This window comes from Oryctolagus cuniculus, chromosome 8, assembly GCF_051225735.1.
Source record: "Oryctolagus cuniculus isolate XC-2025 breed Fujian yellow rabbit chromosome 8, ASM5122573v1, whole genome shotgun sequence".
Classification (NCBI taxonomy): domain Eukaryota; kingdom Metazoa; phylum Chordata; class Mammalia; order Lagomorpha; family Leporidae; genus Oryctolagus; species Oryctolagus cuniculus.
In genome coordinates, this window is record NC_142874.1 from 118,397,425 (window position 1) to 118,416,759 (window position 19,335).

General features: G+C 45.0%; 1 protein-coding gene across 4 annotated transcripts in view; it reads right to left on the reverse strand.

Moving 5' to 3' along the window:
• Window positions 1–11,534: 11,534 nt before the first annotated feature.
• The window catches only part of SEPTIN11 (septin 11), a 153,041-nt gene continuing 145,240 nt past the window's right edge, over window positions 11,535–19,335 (reverse strand). For all 4 annotated transcript variants that reach the window (XM_089303197.1, XM_089303202.1, XM_089303199.1 and 1 more), the window contains one exon: window positions 11,535–11,756. In XM_089303197.1, the coding sequence (XP_089159323.1) occupies window positions 11,621–11,756 (136 nt within the window). In that variant the 3' untranslated portion in view covers window positions 11,535–11,620. The remainder of the gene's footprint in view (window positions 11,757–19,335) is intronic.

A 19,335-nucleotide genomic window follows, 5' to 3' on the forward strand; every position in this document is an offset into this window, starting at 1 on the left:
GAGTACCGGATAAATCTATCAAACTAGTGGAGAATAAAAAGATAATGATGTATAAACAGCTAATTTGTTTCTTTAAAGTGCCCTGTACTCATAGATTTGAATGACTTTATTGCAGGCCACTTATTTTCCTAATTTTATGTTTTCTTAGAGTAATATTATCTGTGGTTTGCATTTGCCTGGGAAGAAATTAACTGACAGCAGACAAAGGCAGTTAGAAACATAGGAGGCCAAAGGAAGCTCATTATGGTTTAAAAAAATTAGTCTTTCCTGCAACACATAACTGTTAATATCATTAACATTTCAACATAAGAAAAATACTAAAATTGCAAATAAACTGACAAAGAAATAGACAATTTATAAAACAGAAGCTTAAAATGACTTAATAAATAAATAGTAAAGTATTTAACTTCATTAGCATCAAGGAAATAGAAAACAATATACTACTTTCATGTACAAGTTAACAAAAATTATTTTTAAATTAGATTTTTTTAAAAATATTTGAGGGGCCAGTGCCGTGGCTCACTTGGTTAATCCTCCGCCTGCAGCGCTGGCATCCCATATGGGCGCCAGGTTCTAGTCCAGTTGCTTCTCTTCCACTCCAGCTCTCTGCTGTGGCCTGGGAGTGGAGTGGAGGATGGCCCAAGTGCTTGGGCCACTGCACCCGCATGGGAGACCAGGAGGAAGCACCTGGCTCCTGGCTTCGGATCTGTGTAGCTGCAGCCATTTGGGGGGTGAACCAACAAAAGGAAGACCTTTCTCTCTGTCTCTCTCTCACTGTCTAACTCTTATCTGTCAAATAAATAAACTAACTCTGTCAAATAAATAAATAAAATATTTATTTTAAAGTCAGAGTTGCAGAGAGAGGAGAGAGAGAGAGAGATCTTCCATCCGATGGTTCACTCCCCAATTGGCCGCAATGGCTGGAGCTGCGCCGATCTAAAGCCAGTAGCCAGGAGCTTCTTCCAGGTCTCCCATGTGGGTGCAGGGGCCCAGGGACTTGGGCCATCTTCTGCTTTCCCAGGCCATAGCAGAGCTGGATCAGAAGTGAAGCAGCAGGGACTAGAACCGGCGCCCATATGGGATGCTGGCACTTTAGGCCAGGGCATTTACCCACTCACCACAGTGCCAGCCCCTTAAATTAGATTTAATGCTCAAAGCTGTCTAGGATAAAATAGACACTGTGTTATATTGCATGGTGAAAGTAAACATTTAAGATAAGTTATTTGGTTTATAATATTTGACCCATGGCCAGCATTGTGGCACAGCAGGTAAAGCTGCCACCTGCAATGTTGGCATCCTCTATGGGTGCTGGTTCAAGTCCCAGCTGCTCCATTTTCAATCCAGCTTTCTGCTAATGGCCTGGAGAAAGCAGCAGAGGATGGCCCAAGTGCTTGGGACCCTGCTACCCATGTGAGAGACCCAGAAGAAGCTCACGGCTTTGGCCTGGTCCAGCCCTGGCCATTGCGGCCATCTAGAAAGTGACCCAGTAGATTGAAGATCCCTCCCTCTCTCTGTAACTCTGAATTTCAAATAAAACCTAACTTAAAGAAAATGATCAACTAATCTCATTTCTGGGAATCTATTACAGAAGACATCTGAATTTGAGATAATTATCCAAGTAAAAAATGGAATGCAATTGATAACGTGTTGTTTAGAAATGAGAAATGCTCTTCTCTTCCCTTTTCCTTCCTAGCTCCCTTCCATCGGTTGTTCACCTCCCGGGGAATTCAATCCAAAACCAATTTGGTCAGGGCCCAGCAACACGGATGTTCCTATGGAATGAGGTAGTAGTGAGCATTGCAGCCCACAGGTACAGCCAAGTCCTCTGGGATACAAAGGGGGTCCTCTTAGTGGGTGTCTGGCACAGTGGTTAAGACGTGGCATCCTATACCACCCTGTATCCCATACTGGAGTTCCTGGGATCAAGTCTAGCTCCACTTCCAATCCTGCTGAAGCACACCGTAGGAGGCAGCAGGTGATAGCTGATGTATACTTGGGTCCCTGTGACCCACATGGGAGACGTGAATTGAGTTCCAGGCTCCTGGCTTCAGTCTGGGCCAGCCCCAGCTGTTGCGGGGAATGAACCAGCTGATGGACAATCTCTACATTTGTCTTTCTGTAGGTCTGTCTCTGTCTCTCATTCTTTCAATAAATGAACAATTTTAAAGTGGGTGGGGGCTGCAGGATAGTGTTTCCACCCAGATGTAGGAGTCCCAGCAGTTGGGGGAGAGCACACATGAGTGTGGGGAGGGGGAAATGGTAGCCCAGGGCAGGCAGTCATAGCTCAAGAAGAGCGTGGAGAGCACTCAAAGTATGAAAAAGTGGCATGAGTTAAGGGAATTGGTTACATATATGAGAATTAATCAAATAATTAAATCCATTGAGGATAAGGGAGTCAGGTATTATAAAAAGGGGAGAAAGCAAAAATTGAGATTGCTTTAGGATTGGGAATATTGATGTGAACTCATGACTTTTAATATATAGAGGCAGACACAGAAGATAAAAATAAACAAAGATATAAATATATGTGTATTTATATATTATCCCTTTTGAGGGTCTGGCAACAGTGTCACTCCCACAGCAGGTGCCCACCAATGCCCAGACATTGGTTTCTGGGTACTACTCCACAATGCTTCTCCACCTTAAGGAACCAGGGCTCTCTGGAGAAATGGCTGATTCCAGGGCTGGGCCAGCAAATGTGCAATGCGGCTGATGCAAGAGAATAAGAACAGACTTAGAATAAAGGAAACATAAGGACATGAGTCCCTGGTCATCCATGCAATGTAAATTCACTGGCAATTTGACAGTCTCCAAGTACCTACCTACAAAACAAGACTTATTTATAAGGAGGAAAAAATAGTGACTGTGCATTGGACAAATTTGGCAGACCCCACCCTAACAAAGTGATTAAAAAACAACTAACACTTGTGAGTGAAATCATGCATCACCTGATAGGCTACGATGACAAAGGCACAGCGTCACTTCTGGAATATTCCAGAAGCATACCTCAAGTTTAGTCATGAGGAAACATCAGACAAGCCCATCCTGAAGGCATCTGGTGAAACAGCTGATTTGTACTTTTCAAAAGGATCAAGGAAATGCAAGTCAAGAAAAGGATGAGGAACTAACTATTCTAGACAGCACAGAACTACGGAGCCACAGCAGCTCAGCACAACACATTGTTCTGCAAAGATCTTGCTGTAAAAAAATCATAGAAACAAGTAGTGAAGCTTGGAGAGGCTCTGGGGCTGGGTGGTGGTAATGGATCAGCACCACTCTCCTAACTCTGGCCTCAATGCCATGTTTTGTACAGGGAGTGTGTCCCTGTGTGGGGGGGATACACATGCAGTGCCTGGGGGAGGGGATGATCAGGCATCAGGCTGCCAATTTATTCTCAAATAACTCAAGGAGAAGTTCTTTATTCTTTCATTTTCTTCTAAAATTTGAGGTTTTCACATAAGCTTTTTAAAAATAGAAACAAACTAAATATTAGAGGCATTTGGCAAAGCTGTTGTGATGCCACTTGGGCTGCTCAAATTGGAATGCCTAGAGTCCTGGCTCCACTTCCAATTCCAGCTTCCTGCTTATGCACACCTTGGAGGCAGCAGATGTGGGCTTCCATGTGAAAAACCTGGATTGAATTCCAGGTTCCTGGTTGGCCTGGCCTAGTGCTGGCTGTTGTGGCTATTTGGGGAATGAATTAGAAAATCTTTCTCCATCTGTCTCTCTGCTTTCCAAATAAAATGAAAAAAAAATTGTAAATGACTATATGTTTTTTTAAAAAATGATAAAAGAAACTATCTAAGTATCAAATAACCTGGAAGGATTTCCAGTATCTTATTCCTACACTTCTCTAACTTCAACAGTCATGAACCCCAACAACTCAATTACTTCCATAGTCTCATACCTTTCACACATGGTTCCCTGGTCTTCATTGCTGTCACAGATTAACAAGATTTGGCTTGCAGCTCATGTGGATGTTTAAACCCCAAAGCCATAAACTGATGGCAATGCAAAGATGTCGCTTAGGAGGTGGGCCTTACAGGAAGGCTATAGGTCACTGGGAACATGCCCTAAGAACGTGGCTCTCGTCAGAGGATTGGTCGCGAAAACCACGTTGAGCTGAGCCCACTCTCTCTGCTTCCTGGCTCACCGTGGGATTGTTCCTCCACCATTGCCGTCCTCTGACCTTACCAGATGGCCAAATGGCCAAGCCTTTGGGGCCTGCCCAATCTTGCACTGTGACCCTCCAAAACCATGAGCCACAATCAGTCTTTTTCCTTCATAAGTAACTTCTCTCCGGCACTTTGTTATCGTGTTGAAAAGCTGACTAATATAACCCCTTCATTCACCTAAGTAGCTTTTATGTCTCCCTTAAGATTCTATTAAAAATGTTCCCCCCTGGAGTATTCCCCCCTCTTCCTCAACTCGCAGCATCCCAGGCCACTCTTGGTCAGTACAGAACACACTCCTAATTATTCATGTGTCCACCTTGCTCTCGGAGCCTCTTGAGGTTAAGACTGTGCATTCATTATCTGGCACAAAATAGGTTCTCATAAATATTTATTCCCTCTCTTTTCTGCATTTCTGCTCAAGAATATGTACAGAATAATTTAAATTATCTTTTATTGAGGAGAGGGCTACATATTTATGGAATGCCAGGCACTGTTCAAACTACTTCATATTCATTCTGTTAAGAACCTTAATAAGCAGGCTCCATTTTACAAATAAGGAAACAGACTTAGTGTGGTTTGTAATTCTCACTCAGCTATTGAAGAGCAGAGCTGGGAAATGCACAAAACTCACCTGGGCATCTCAACACCTCATGTGTTTAATTGAGGTTGCTATGCAACCTTCTAATATTATCCTCACCACAATATATTATATGTTAATTCACATAGCTGTTGCCCTCTTGAATTCTACTCCAAGTTCACAGACGAAATCTTACCCATCTCTGTATTCTCAGCACTTACACAGCAACTGACAAAAAGTGCTCAGTATTTTTTTTCTGGGATGAATGCATGGCAACTGTATACATAGTAGTTAAATAAAAATTCAAAGTACTTCATGATTGAATGTTAAAGTGCACAGAATAGACAGTAAGTGGTCTTACAGGCTCAGGAAAAAAAGATCCACGCATACTATAACATTTTGTGACAGTTTTATTGTGGTCTGGAGTCAGATCTTCATTCAAGCAGAGAATTTCATCCAACAATGGGAGGAAAAAAAAGTTATAAATGCAAAAGGGAAGGGAAAAAAATACTGGAATGGACACGGTGAGTTTATGGTGCATTAAGAAACTCAACCCCTGGTCTCGGCTTTATGCAGAGAGAAATGGAAGCTGATATGGGATCAGAAGTGGGGGAGCAGCTTGCGGAGCACTTCGGAAGTCATGTTGAGGGATTTGGATAGCACAGAAAAGAGATCAGGAGCGTGACTTCTGGTTTCATCTGAAGTTTGCACCCAGCACCCCGGTAGCTGGGTGATACTGGAAGTTTCCTGTATGTTCTAAAGTGTTTCCAACTGTAAAGCGTCAAATTGATAAGAGTCTTCCAGTTAAAATAAGTAATCCATGTGGAAAGAACTCAGTACAGCAGCCAGCACACGCGAAGGAAGCTTGAGTACTCATTGCATATTACTTGTTAATATTGTAATTATTAACCACTGAAGCCATCTGCTAAATTTGCATGATATTAGCAAATATTCTAATCACTGTATTGACTCAGAATATGAAGACTTGTTAAGTGCCTGTTGAAGTAATCTTGGTCTCTAGTTTAAAAAGACATTGATTAGAACATTGAGACTAGAAATAAAGAACTCTGGTAAATGAGCTTAAGACAAAAATTGTAGAATTCAGTAAATAATTGGAATGATGAGTGCCTGCTCCTGTCTCAGCTGCTCCACTTCGGATGGGCTCTCTGCTAATGTGCCTGGGAAAGCAGCAGAGGATGGTCTAAGTACTTGGGCCCCTGCACCCACATGGAAGACCTGGTGGAGTTCCAAGCTCCTGGTTTCAGCCTGGCCCAGCCCCAGCTGTTGTAGCCTTTTGAGGAACGAACCAGCAGATGGAAGATCTCTCTCTCCCTCTCTCTCTCTGTAACTCTGACTTTGAAGTGAATAAATAAACCTTTAAAAAGAAAATAAATAACTTCAGTGTTGTAAGCTTGTGAGACCAGGATAAGTGACATTGGAAATAGCACCGATGATGGGAAAGAATCTAACCGGAGGGAAGACAAGGGGACGGATGGCACGATGCTGGCTTTGAGGACGTACTTGAAAGCCATGCAAGATATTAACATCTGGTTGGAGAAAGAAAGGGTCAGAGTTTAGGTAAACTATTAGGACAACAAGTAGGTAATTGAAAAGTTATCTGAATGGAGCCGGTGTTGTGGCACATCGGGTTAAGCTGCCTACAATGCCGGCATCTCCAGCCACGATAGCCACTTGGGGAGGGAACCATCAGATGGAAGACCTCTCTTCACACCCCCTTTTCCCTGTAATTCTGCCTTTCAAATCAAACAAATCTTTTCTTTAAAAAAGAGGAAAATTATCTGAATAAAATAACATAGTAAAAACTGATAAGCCTTCTTTTAAAAAAAAATGTCAGAAGGGTAAAATCATGGTTAGAGACTTTGGGGACATCCAGAGTTAAACAATCAAAGCAGGGAGAAAAGCCAGGGAAGGGAAGTTCTCGGGCCTCAGAGGAAGTGGGGGTTGTGCCCTGCCACGAGCAAGCTGCGGCGGCGTGAGCTCTGAGACCAGCAGAGGGAGGAGAGCTGGGCACGGCATAGACTGCTTTTAGCAAAGTGGCTTTGCACAGTCATTTAAGAAAAGCCTAGAAAGCCAATCCAAGAAGGCTTTAATCTTTTTGGTTAAAAAAAAAAAATAAAGGATTCGGGGAAGGGCGTTTGCTGAGTGTGATGGAAGATGAAGATGTTGGATGCTGTCTTAGCTGGGATGCTGGCAGAAAAGACAAAGAACAGGTGAATTTCTGCGAAGTTTATGTGGAATTGTGGGCAAGGGAAGGTGCGTCACTCTGAGGCTGGTAATAGTAACTACTGCCATGCCCAGGCTCAAAGGAAGGCAGCAGTCACTTCCAGACAGAGAAAGCTGACCGGAGGAAACCAGAGCTGGGGTCTTTCACTAAAGAGACAAAGCCAGTTCGCAGAGAGCTGGGAGGGAGGGAGCTGCGGGAATAAACATTTCAGCTCCAGCCATCAGCTGAACCTGTGGGGCAGTGAGGGGTCAAGCGAGCCAGTCCTCTGCAGCAGATTCCTAGGGCACAGAGCAAAGCAGATGGGGTGGGGTAGGCCTCCAGCCGAAGTGCTCAAGACCACTGGAGAAGGTCTGGCAATGCCACAGTAGAAGGGGTGTGGAGGCAAAAGATGACAAATGTCTGGCTGGGGACACTAACCAGTGCTTTAAAGTAAAGGCATTTATTTGTGTGTGTGTGCGTGTGTGTGATCGCAAGAATTAGTTACAGTTGTAGGAAATCGCAATTTTATAAACAAAGAAGAAAATTTAAATCACCAATTATCCATTTCCCACTGATCATCATTTCTGATCTGTTCAAATATATTTCCAGGCCTTTTTATACACACAAAGAAACCTTTTATAGATAAAATGAGATTTCATTGTACATACCTGAAACATCGAAGGTTCTTTTGGAAACAAGCAACTTTCAACTAAATCAGATTGAGTAGTAATTAATTAGTTCAATATTTATTGAGTGCCTATAATACATAAGGAATTTCATAGCAATATGAAAAGCAGATAAACTTTATGATTTCATGGAACGCACATTCTAGCAGAACAGAAAAGCAGCATATAAATAATATGTGATATTTTCATGTGTCATAGAACTATAAAAATGAAGGCCGTGTACATGGATAGAGGCGAGAGGACACTGTGGTTGTCCAGTTGAAATAGTGGCTTGGACCAGGCAGGCAGTGAGCGACAGAGTCTGGGTACATTTCAAGGTAGAGCTAACAGGTGTACCTGGTGAAGGAGTTCTAGGATAGTCCCTTCAGGTTTACTCTCGCCACTCCTCCCCATGGCCTGCTAGTCTGATCGCCACAGACTTGATTCTCCCAACTCCCATGTTTGGACTCCAACAATGAAATGAACCAGAAGGAGAGAGCAGAGCAGGAGATCTTGAACGATTTTTTAAGGGTTTTTCTACTGCCCCTTCCCTGCCGGGATGTGGTTTAGCAATGACAGCTTCTCCAGGCAAGATCTGGCAGGCAGCTACACAGTAACAGCTCTTGTGGGTTCTGGAAAACCCTCCTCACCCCTGCTCCTTCTAGCCTGGGGGCAGTAATGGCTTCCCACCACCACCACCACCACCACACCGGCTGAGTGCTGCACCATTTCATATGAGTGTCCCTTAACCTGTCCGCATATTTGTGAATAATCTTGATTTTTCTCCCTCGGATAACCCCTTTGTGTGCTTTTGTACTCTTGCCAGGACCCAGAGTGGTGCAGGATGTGAGAACAAAGAGAAGTCACCGATGAGTTCAAGGCTCCCAGTCTGAGCAAACTAGAACTAGGGTTGGCATTTACTAAACTGGAGGAGCCCCCCTGGGAGAAAACGCAAAATGAATTTATTGGACGGATACAGGGTGGCTCTCAGAATAGAATGAAAAGCAGAAATGTTAAGAAGTGGGCAGGTTCAAGCTCCTGGCCTGCTGAGAGCTCCAGGATCAGAGGTTGGAAATGGTGATCGGTGATCCGAGTCCCAAAGGAGAAATGGGCTCTGGGCGTTCCATTCAAGGGAGGCGGCCAGAGGTCAAGTTCACGGCTTCACGGAAGAGACAAAACAGCTGCTGGGCTACAGGGAAAGCAGAGGTGCTGCTCATCATCTTTCAACACACAAAACAGACCTCCCAACAAAGAATTATTCAGCCTCAGATGGTAATAATGCCGAGGCTGTGAAACCATGCTGCCTCGGAAGGCTTCTGTGTGGTTCAGTCTCTGCCTCGACAGGAGACGGGACAGGTTGTTCTGCATCCACAGCCTCAAGCTCTAATGGAAACCCACTTTAAAAGTGACAGAGGCAACCGTCGGCACGATCCCAAGGAGGCTCTGCGGGAATTGCTGCCCCATTTGCTAACTGGTTTGGGAGCCTAGAATTTAATTTTACAGGAGGAGGGGGAAATGCAACAGCAGAAATGCACAGAGCTCCGCCCTGTAGCCTCGGCTTGTTAATGGCTTCAATAGGCCATCTGTATGTGCTCAAGTTTGTGACTGAAATTAGTAAGGTTGTAAATCAGGTTACAGCTTTAAAAACCCACGCGGGAACCCTTCCAGGAAGCAGAGGGCTATGGCATTGTCGAATGCGAGGTCCCGAGGCAGGCCTGCAACACTGCGGCATTCACTGAGCACAATGCCCTTTCTGTGTTCCCAGGATTCTCTGGGGACGGACTGACTTACCTGGAGCAGGTCGACAAGCTCACCGGAGAATGCAACCCACACCCTGGTTGTGCTTTTGTCCTGAAACCCAGGCAGAACTGAGAACCTGGGCTTGGCACTGGGCCGGGCAGGCATTTTGAGCAGGTGAACAAGGGGCGCTTTGCAAGCGAGCCTTGTGGCCTGCAGGCCTGGACCACTCGGTACACTTCCTAACGTCCTGGCACTCGGGGACATTCTTTCTAAAGAGAGACTTTTTTCCCCTCCCATTTGGAGCAAGAAAGTTTTATGTCTAAAATAAAGATGATTTATGTCCCAAGTGAGCTCAGTTCTAGCGAATTTTGTATCCTTGGCCAACTCTCTCCTCCTCCCCCACCCCACAGACTGATTTACGACCCACAACCCCCGAGGTGGAAACTCTGCCCTTCATGTTCAAGGTTCGGCAGATCCAGGGCCTTGGCACAAATCAGTCTCATATACCTCATGTGCCTAGAGTTTGCTCGAGGTCCAATTATCAGAAAAGTGTGATAATTCTATGGTTTTCCCCTCATTTTGCTACCTCTGGAAGTCCCCTAAATTTACTTAACAGCATTTCCCTGAAGCTATAAAATCAAGCTATATTTTTTCCCTTAACTCAGGAAAAATATGAGTTCCACAGAGATTTTGCCCGAGTATTACAGTTTAGGCTGCCACATTTAATTCAATTCAATAAACTCCATTAAATGCTTCTTTTTATTTCAAATGAATACGTAGGTCATATCTTCAGATCTGTGTGCTTTAAGCTCTATGCATATTAGCAATCAGTTAATGTGACAAGACCTTCAATTCACTCAAGAAAGCATTCTTAACTCATAAGATTAACCAAATTTAATTATGCTATCAGCCAGTCTTTTGGATGTGCGTGTATATGCGTTTTTTAAAAAGATTTATTTATTTGAAAAGCAGTTACACACTGGTTCACTCCCCAAATGGGGGCAATGGCCAGGGCAGGGTCAGGCCATAACTAGGGGCCTTGATCTCCACTGAGGTCTCATGTGGGTGGCAGGGGCCCAGGCACTTGGACCACCCTCCCCTGCTCTTCCAAGCACACTAACAGGGAGCTGGACTAGAACTTGAATCATCATCCATATAGGATTCTGATGGCTAACTTGCTATGCTACAATGTGGGCCCCAAAAAAGCATTCTTAACTCAAAAGATTAACCACAGTTGAATTATACTGTCATTCAGTCTCTCTCTCTCTCTCTGTGTGTACACTTAATATTCACATATGTTGTTGAATAAAATTCATGGGAGGCTCTTGTTTTAGACTGAGCTCCTACACTAGGCCCCAAGTGACCAAACCAGACCAAATCGGAATGAAGTCACTCATACTGGGTGCTGCCCAGTCACCATGAACTTTCAAATGGGTTGGTGTTCCAAAAACCAGGACAGTCACCGCAACCAGTCAGCAGCAGCCAGGGCGTAGGAGAGTCCCTTTTCTTTGAACAACGCAAGGGAAGTAGCATTCTAATGACTGATCTGTCTTCTGTCCCTTGTTTTTGCTTTCTTCAGCCTTTTTCTACCCCTAAAAGCCACTTCCTGTGCTCAGTGCCTCAGAGCACCTCTCTGTTTTCAGAGGGGATGCTGCCCCATTTAAGGGAACTAACAAGAACCAACTCGGGCACAAGAGTTCATTTGTTGAGATTTTGCTTTTTAGGACATATATATGCTTTACATAATCCTTGTAAGTACTTTCTGAAACAAGTATACAATGTTATAAGATACAATCAATCCGCCGATGCTGCGGCTCACTAGGCTAATCCTCCGCCTTGCAGCGCCGGCACACCAGGTTCTAGTCCAGGTCGGAGCACCGGATTCTGTCCCGGTTGCCTCTCTTCCAGGCCAGCTCTCTGCTGTGGCCAGGGAAGTGCAGTGGAGGATGGCCCAAGTACTTGGGCCCTGCACCCCATGGGAGACCAGGAGAAGCACCTGGCTCCTGCCATCGGATCAGCGCGGTGCTCCGGCCGCAGGGCGCCGGCCGTGGCAGCCACTGGAGGGTGAACCAGACCTTTCTCTCTGTCTCTCTCTCTCACTGTCCACTCTGCCTGTAAAAAAAAAAAAAAATCATTCTAGTATTTAAGAGAGATTTGTTTTAAGGTTCATTTTATTTATTTAAAAGAGTTACAGAGAGAGGTCAAGACAGAGAGAGATCTTCCATCCGCTGGTTCACTCTCAAGACGGCCGCAATGGCTGGAGCTGTGCCGATCTGGAGCCAGGAGCCAGGAGCTTCTTCTGGGTCTCCCATGTGGGTGCAGGGGCCCAAGGCCTTGGGCCATCTTCAACTACTTTCCCAGGGCATAGCAGAGAGCTGGATTGGAAGAGGAACAACTGGGATTAGAACCAGCGCCCGTATGGTATGCCAGTACATCAGGCCAGTGCTTTAACCCACTGCACCACAGCACTGGCCCCATTAAGCAAGATTTTTAAAAATCTATCTCATTAACTTTTTTCTCAAGCGTTTAGTGAGTTTACTTCTTATTTTATGATATTGAAAAGTGACATCCATGGGGCATTTTCTGTCACAAATAATTAAACTATACTATACTGTGAAAGATTATTATATTCACTACTACCTTCTGAGACTTTTGGTTTTCTTTCTCTTTATGGCTTATTCTTTGTGGTTGTAAAACAGCTAAAAATATATAACTTCATGGCAAATTCCACTTAAGCTTCATATATATATAATTTGTATTTTTCTTTCATACAGTGATAACTGGAATTCCTATTAAATGTGCCGAGAGAGAGAATATTAAACTCCTAATTCACTAGAATGATAACTTAGTTTATCTCAAAATCTGGTACTCAGGCTACCTGATGCTTTGTGCTACAATGCAAAACCCAGGACTTCTCCTTTAAAATGATGTCAGCAGCTCTGCGGTGGGCCCAGGAATCTGCATTTTAGTAACATCTTCATATTATTTTCACATCCAGTGAAATTTTTAAAGAGCATGTATTTATTTTGAATGTCAAGAGTTAGAGAGAGGGAGGGAGAGAGAGAGAGAGCAAGAGAGCTAGGAGCTTCATCCAGGTCCCCCCCCCCCCCCCCCGGTTAGCAGGGAGCCAGGTAGGAGGTGGAGCAGCTGGGACTTGAACAGGTGTCTATATGGGATGCCAGCACCGCATACAGCGTTTCACCCAGTATGCCACGACACCAGCTCCCAGTGTCCAATGACGTTTAAGATCCACTCGCTTGGAAGATACCTGTCCTGTTTCACATGAGTCAGTCTCAAAACTAACTTGGTCTTATATTTGTTTTCTTTTAAAAACTCTCAAACTATGTAAGCTTCAAGCCCCCCACGCACCTAAACCTTCTGCTGGAGGTGACGAGTAATCTGTATTTCTGTACTTTCATGTGATGCCCACACATCATGTAACTCAATGGAACATGATAGAAAACATGGAAGATTTCTAAGGGAGAGGTGAAGAAGCAACGTTGAAACCCAGGGGTCTGGGTGTACCCCATTTCCAGAAGCTGACGTCAGGACAGAAGCGTCTACAGCTGCCAGTTCTTGAGCGCTGGTGGACAGCAGTGGCAGCAAACAATCTGTTCATGGGAGCAGCTGGCCTGCACTGAAGCGCCGCCCCTGAAACCAGTGAAGGAAGTTTCGAACTGACCAGATATTTAATTCTCTTCCTACTCCAGGCCTGACTCTCCTCATCCCAAAGTTGGACTGAGGTTAAAAATATGGAAAGGAGAATGTATGCACTAGATATCAGCCATCTTCTTCCCCACCATTCTCCATTCCCACACCCAGATTCCAAGAGAAACTGCCTTCTGTGCATGGCCACAGTGGTCGTGGTTGGCTCACACCCATCTTCCCGGCCAAACTGATGGAACCAGGGGTAGACAGCTGATTCAGGGTGAGCCAAGCGGATGTCCTCTTTTGAGAGTTTGAGCCAAGTATTTAGAGAGCAAGGCTGTTTTGTGCAATCTCCACGATGTGAGTGCATTGAGACAAACATGATGCGATGGCTAATCAAGGCCTCAGGAGAGTGAGGGTTATGGGGAAGAATCTCAGAAGCCTTGGAAAGATGGGAAAGGTGGAGACAGCAGGCAGGCATTCGGTGCAGCAGTTACGCTGCCGCTTGGAACTCCAGCAACCTGTAATGGAGTGCCTGATTGGAGTCCTGGCTACCCCACTTCTGATCCAGCTTCCTGATAATGCACACCCCAGGAGACAGCAGGTATCATCGGTTCAAGTACTTGGGTCCCTGCCACCCTAAGAAGAGACCTGGACTGAGCTGTAGACTCCTGGCCGTGACCTGGCCCGGCTCTGGCTGTTGCAGTATTTGTGGGAGTGAATGAACCAGTAGATGGAAGGCCTGTCTTTCAAATAAAAAATGAAAAAGGAGAAGAACAGAACAAACGAACATACCCAGGGAAGCAGAAACGAGAAAGCATCTGATCTCTGAAATTAGTCAGATAACTCCCTCCTGTGAAACAGGACTCTATATTCTGAAATGAGTTTCCCTGATATGGCCCCTGAATGTCTTTAATAAATATCACTCCCTCCCACTCCCGCCTACACCCGTAGGGCTTGAGTTGAGGAAGCCTGGCTTCCCAACAGCAGAGACCCCAGTTGGGACAATGGCATGCTTATCAGTCCCAGGTTACAGAGCAGTTGGGAAGGAAGCATGCGGCATCCTCTCGAAGATGCTCGAGACCACAGGGCTTCCTGTGGCACATGAGCAGAGCCCTGAAGCTCAGGCTGGCGGCAGGCAAGAAGCAGAGGGCTGGGGGCTGACAGGGCAGCGGCCAGGGTGATGAGGCCCCTGCACAGAGGACTCCCTAGGAAGAAAGAACAAGGGAGAAGAGCATACGAAAGTATTGAGATTTTAGGTACCCAGGAGAGGGGTGCCTTCACCTTCCAGGCCTACTAGTATCAGTTAATGTCTTTAATATTTCATACGATTAAAATATTATAGTTAAGATGTGGTGAGCAAAAATTAAAAAAAAAAACCCTCACTGCTTGCAATAGTTAGTGCAGAAGGATACTTTTTGCAGCAATAGCATAGCGAAACCACTGCACCGTAGGATTCAGATGAGGTCGAAAAGTCCCTCTTTTTTAACCACCTTCCTCCTCCAATTCTAAGACTCAGGGGAAGTGCTCCACCAGTCAAAGCAGCAACTGACAATTACACTTTCTAAAAAGTCATTTTTAAAGAGATCTGGATCGTATTAGTATGTGGTAGAGTTCATTGGCCCCTCGGTATCTTTTTTTTTTTTTTTTATGTCTTTTAATACTAATGCAGCTGAGTCCAAACCCAGCTAAATGCTGCACAGTCAATGGATTGGTAACAGAAGTGGTGGCCTGGGGTGTTTTTCTCCTTAAGTGGGCTGGAGTGAGGACGAGGTGGGAGAGCCAGTTTCAGGCCCCAAAATAAAGCCAACTCCCTAAGGATGGGAAAGCAACCAGCTGGAGGGAGCTGGATTCCCTGCCTTGCCCTGAGATCGCTGGTTCTGAGCCCCCTGATTCAACCACCCAGCCAGTGCCCTGTTTATTACCTCATGCCCTCAGACCAGCCCCACACAGACCTTCCAGGTAGTTCTGCACAGGGGTTCGAGCCTGCCACGAATCTGAGGAGCACAGAACGTGTTCTGAGAGATGATATCCCATTGCATAGCACATCGAGGTCGGGACAGAGCTGCTAGACCTTAGTAAGGTCTTAGAATAAAGGACAGTGCTTAAAAATACTTTGGAAAACGAGAACTTGCTGTGAGGAGAGGCACAACTGTCGGTAGGTTCCAAAAATGAAAGGAAGGAAGATAAATGGCGAGCGTGGTGTTTGGGCTTCTCCCCTGGGGAAGCAATCATTCGGGGTTTTCCAAAAACAAAACCTAGTGAAACCTACCTGCTAAGATACTATTTGTCTTGGTCAGTTCCAACTGCTGTAACAAAATTACCACAGAATGGTTAGCTTAAATATTTGTCTCAGGACCTGCACTGTGGCACAGCAGGTTAAAGCCATCACCTGCTGTACTGGCATCCCATATGGGCGCTGGTTTGAGTCCCAGCTGCTCCTCTTTCTTTTATTTATTTATTTATTGACAGGCAGAGTTAGACAGTGAAAGAGAGACAGAAAGAAAGGTCTTCCCTCTGTTGGCTCACCCCCAAGATGGCCGCTACGGCCAGAGCTATGCCGATCTGAAGCCAGGAACCAGGTTCTTCCTCCTGGTCTCCCATGTGGGTGCAGGGCCCAAGCACTTTGGGCCATCCTCCACTGCCCTCCCAGGCCACAGCAGAGAGCTGGACTGGAAGAGGAGCAACCAGGACAGAATCCGGCGCCCCAACTGGGAATAGAACCCGGGGTGCCAGCGCCGCAGGCAGAGGATTAGCCAAGTGAGCCGTGGTGCCAGCCTGGCTGCTCCTCTTTCAATCCAGCTCTCTGCTATGTCCTGGGAAAGCAGTAGAAGATAGCTAAACTCCTTGGGCCCCTGCACCCATGTGAAAAACCCAGAAGAAGCTCCTGGCTCCTGGCTTCAGATCAGCACAGCTCCAGCCATTGTGGTGACTTGGGGAGTCAACCAGTAGAACGGAAGACCTCTCTCTCTCTCCTCTCTCTCTCTCTCTCTGGCTATACCTCTCTCTGTAACTCTGTATCAAATAAATAAAATAATTCTTTAAAAAAAGTCTCTTTCTGTGTGACTGAGCAGGTTGAAGTCTGAGTTCCAGGCACCAGCAGACCCTATGTCTGTGAGTCTCTTCCACTTTTTTGAAACTGTCTTCTCCTAGACTAGAGCAGTAAGCTGCCTTCCTACTCCGCAGAGGAAACCCTACACAAATTAGAGGTCCCACAATTCAGGACCCCAGCAGCTGAGAGGAGAGTGAGGTGAGACCAGCCTGCTGCTGGAAGATTCTAGAGGGAATCTGGCTTGGAGCCCCATGGGAGAGAGTGTACTTGCCAAATTAGAGGAGAAAAAAACAAAAGGAGGATGTTTCTCTCTCCCCAGTCACCCTGCAACAGCGTCCTGTAACAAGCAGATAGGGAGCGGGCACCAGTTTGGACATACGTGACAGCTGTGCCAGGTCGTGTCAGAGCCCAGCAACCAGCCGAGTGGACACTCTTGAGTCTGGTGGGGAGAACTGACAGGGGCTGGGCGCTCATGACTGTGGGAGGCTTGTGTGCCAGGACTGTGAAAACACTGAGGCTGTGTGGGAGGGCTCACAGTGTAGCTGGGACTTTGGGCAGTCACTGTAGGAGGCTCCACACGCTCAGGACTCCCTGGTTACCTGACGAGGGACATTGCTGGGGAATCTGAGCTTACACTGAGGACTGCACAGAACCTTTGTGTGGTTCTTAGGACCAAAACCAGTAGGAGAAAGGAAATAATTAAAATTAGAGAAGAAATCAATAAAATTGAATAAAAATACCAAAGATCAGCAAAACGAAGAGCTGTTTTTTTGAAAAAATAAATGAAATTGACACACCGTTGGCTCAACTAACCAAAAAAAGGAGAGAGAACACCTAAATCAAAATCAGAGATGAAAAAGGAAATGTAACAATAGATACCACAGAAATAAAAAGAATCATCATAAATTACTACAAAGAGCTGCATGCCAACAAACTGGGAAACCTAGAAGAAATGGATAGATTCCCGGACACATACAACATACCTAAATTGAGCCATGAAGACATAGAAAACCTAAACAGACCTATAACCAAGACAGAAATTGAATCAGTAAGGAAGACCCTGCCAACAAAGAAAAGCCCAGGATTGGATGGCTTCACTGCTGAATTCTGCCAGACATTTAAAGAACTAACTCTAATTCTCAAGTTATTCAGAGCAAGGGTAAGGGAGGGAATCCTCCCAAATTCTTTCTATGAAGCCAGCATCACCTTAATTCCTAAATCTGAAAAAGATGCAACTGAGAAAGAGAACTACTGACCAATTTCCCTGATGAACATACATCAAAAGTCCTCAACAAAATTCTAGCCAATAGAATGCAACAACACATCAGAAAGATCATCCACCCAGACCAAGTGGGATTTATCCCTGGTATGCAGGGATGTTTCAGCATTCACAAACCAATCAATGTGATACATCATATTAACAAACTACAGAACAAAACCATATGCTTATCTCAATAGATACAGAGTAAGCATGTGATAAAATCCAACACCCTTTCATGATGAAAATTCTAAGCAAATTGGGTATAGAAGGAACATTCCTCAATGCAATCAAGGCAATTGAATGGAGAAAAGTTGGAAGCATTCTCAATGGGATCTGGTACCAGACAGGGATGCCCACTCTTCCCACTGCTCTTCAATATATTCCTGGAAGTTTTAGCCAGAGCCATTAGGCAAGAAAAAGAAATCAAAAGGATACAAATTGGGAAAGAAGAAGTCAAACTATTCCTATTTACAGATCACATGATTCTGTATGTAGAGGATGCAAAAGACTCCACCAAGAGACTATTGGAACTCATAGAAGAGCTTGGTAAAGTTGCAGGATATAAAATCAATACACTAAAATCAATGCAATACACATCAAAACACCACAGACATTCTTCTCAGATCTAGAAAAAAATGATGCTGAAATTCATATGGAGGCACAGGAGACCTCAAATAGACCTCAAATAAGCAATCTTATACAACAAAAACAAAGCCAGAGGCATCACAATACCAGATTTCAAGACATACTACAGGGCAGTTATAATCAAAACAGCCTGGTACAGGTACAAAAACAGATGGATAGACCAATGGAACAAACTAGAAATGCCAGAAATCAATCCAAGCATCTACAATCAACTTATATTTTACCAAGGAGCTAAAACCAATTCCTGGAGAAGGGACAGTCTCTTCAACAAGTGGTGATGGGAAAACTCGATTTCCGGCCGGCGCTGTGGCTCACTAGGCTAATCCTTCGCCTTGCGGCACCGGCACTCCGGGTTCTAGTTCCGGTCGGGGCACCGGATTCTGTCCCGGTTGCCTCTCTTCCAGGCCAGCTCTCTGCTGTGGCCAGGGAGTGCAGTGGAGGATGGCCCAAGTGCTTGGGCCCTGCACCCCATGGGAGACCAGGAGAAGCACCTGGCTCCTGCCATCGGATCAGCACGGTACGCCGGCCGCAGCGCGCTGGCCGCGGCTGCCATTGGAGGGTGAACCAACGGCAAAGGAAGACCTTTCTCTCTGTCTCTCTCTCTCTCACTGTCCACTCTGCCTGTCAAAAAAAAAAAAAAGAAAAGAAAAAAAAAGAAAAAAAAGAAAACTCGATTTCCACATTCAGAAGTATGAAGCAAGCTCCCTACCTTACACCTTACACAAAAATACACTCAAAATGCATGAAAGACCTAAATCTACTATCTGACATCATCAAATTATTAGAGAACATTTGGGAAAACCTGCAAGACATTGGCACAGGAAAAGAGTTCTTGGAAAAGACCCCAGAGGCACAGGCAAACCAAAATTAACACATGGGATTACACCAAATTGAGAAGCTTCTGAACTGTAAAACACTCAGGAAAGTGAAAAGGCAACTGACAGAATGTGAGAAATTATTTGCAAACTTTGCAACTGATAAAAGATTAATAACCAGAATATATAAAGAGATTAAAAAATTCCACAACAACAAAACAAACCACCCAGTTAATAGATGGGCAAAGGACTTAAAAAGACATTTTTCAAAAGAGGAAATCCAAATGGCCAACAGACACGAAAAAATGCTCAGGGTCACTAGCCACCAGGGAAATGCAAATCAAAACCACAATGAGGTTTCACCCCACCCCAGTTAGAATGGCTTTCTCACAGAAATCAACAAACAAAAGGATGTGGGGGAAAAGGTGCCCTAAACCACTGTTGGTGGGAATGTAAACTGGTAAAGCCACTATAGAAGACATAATAGAGATACCTCAGATATCTGAATATAGACCTACCATATGACCCAGTCA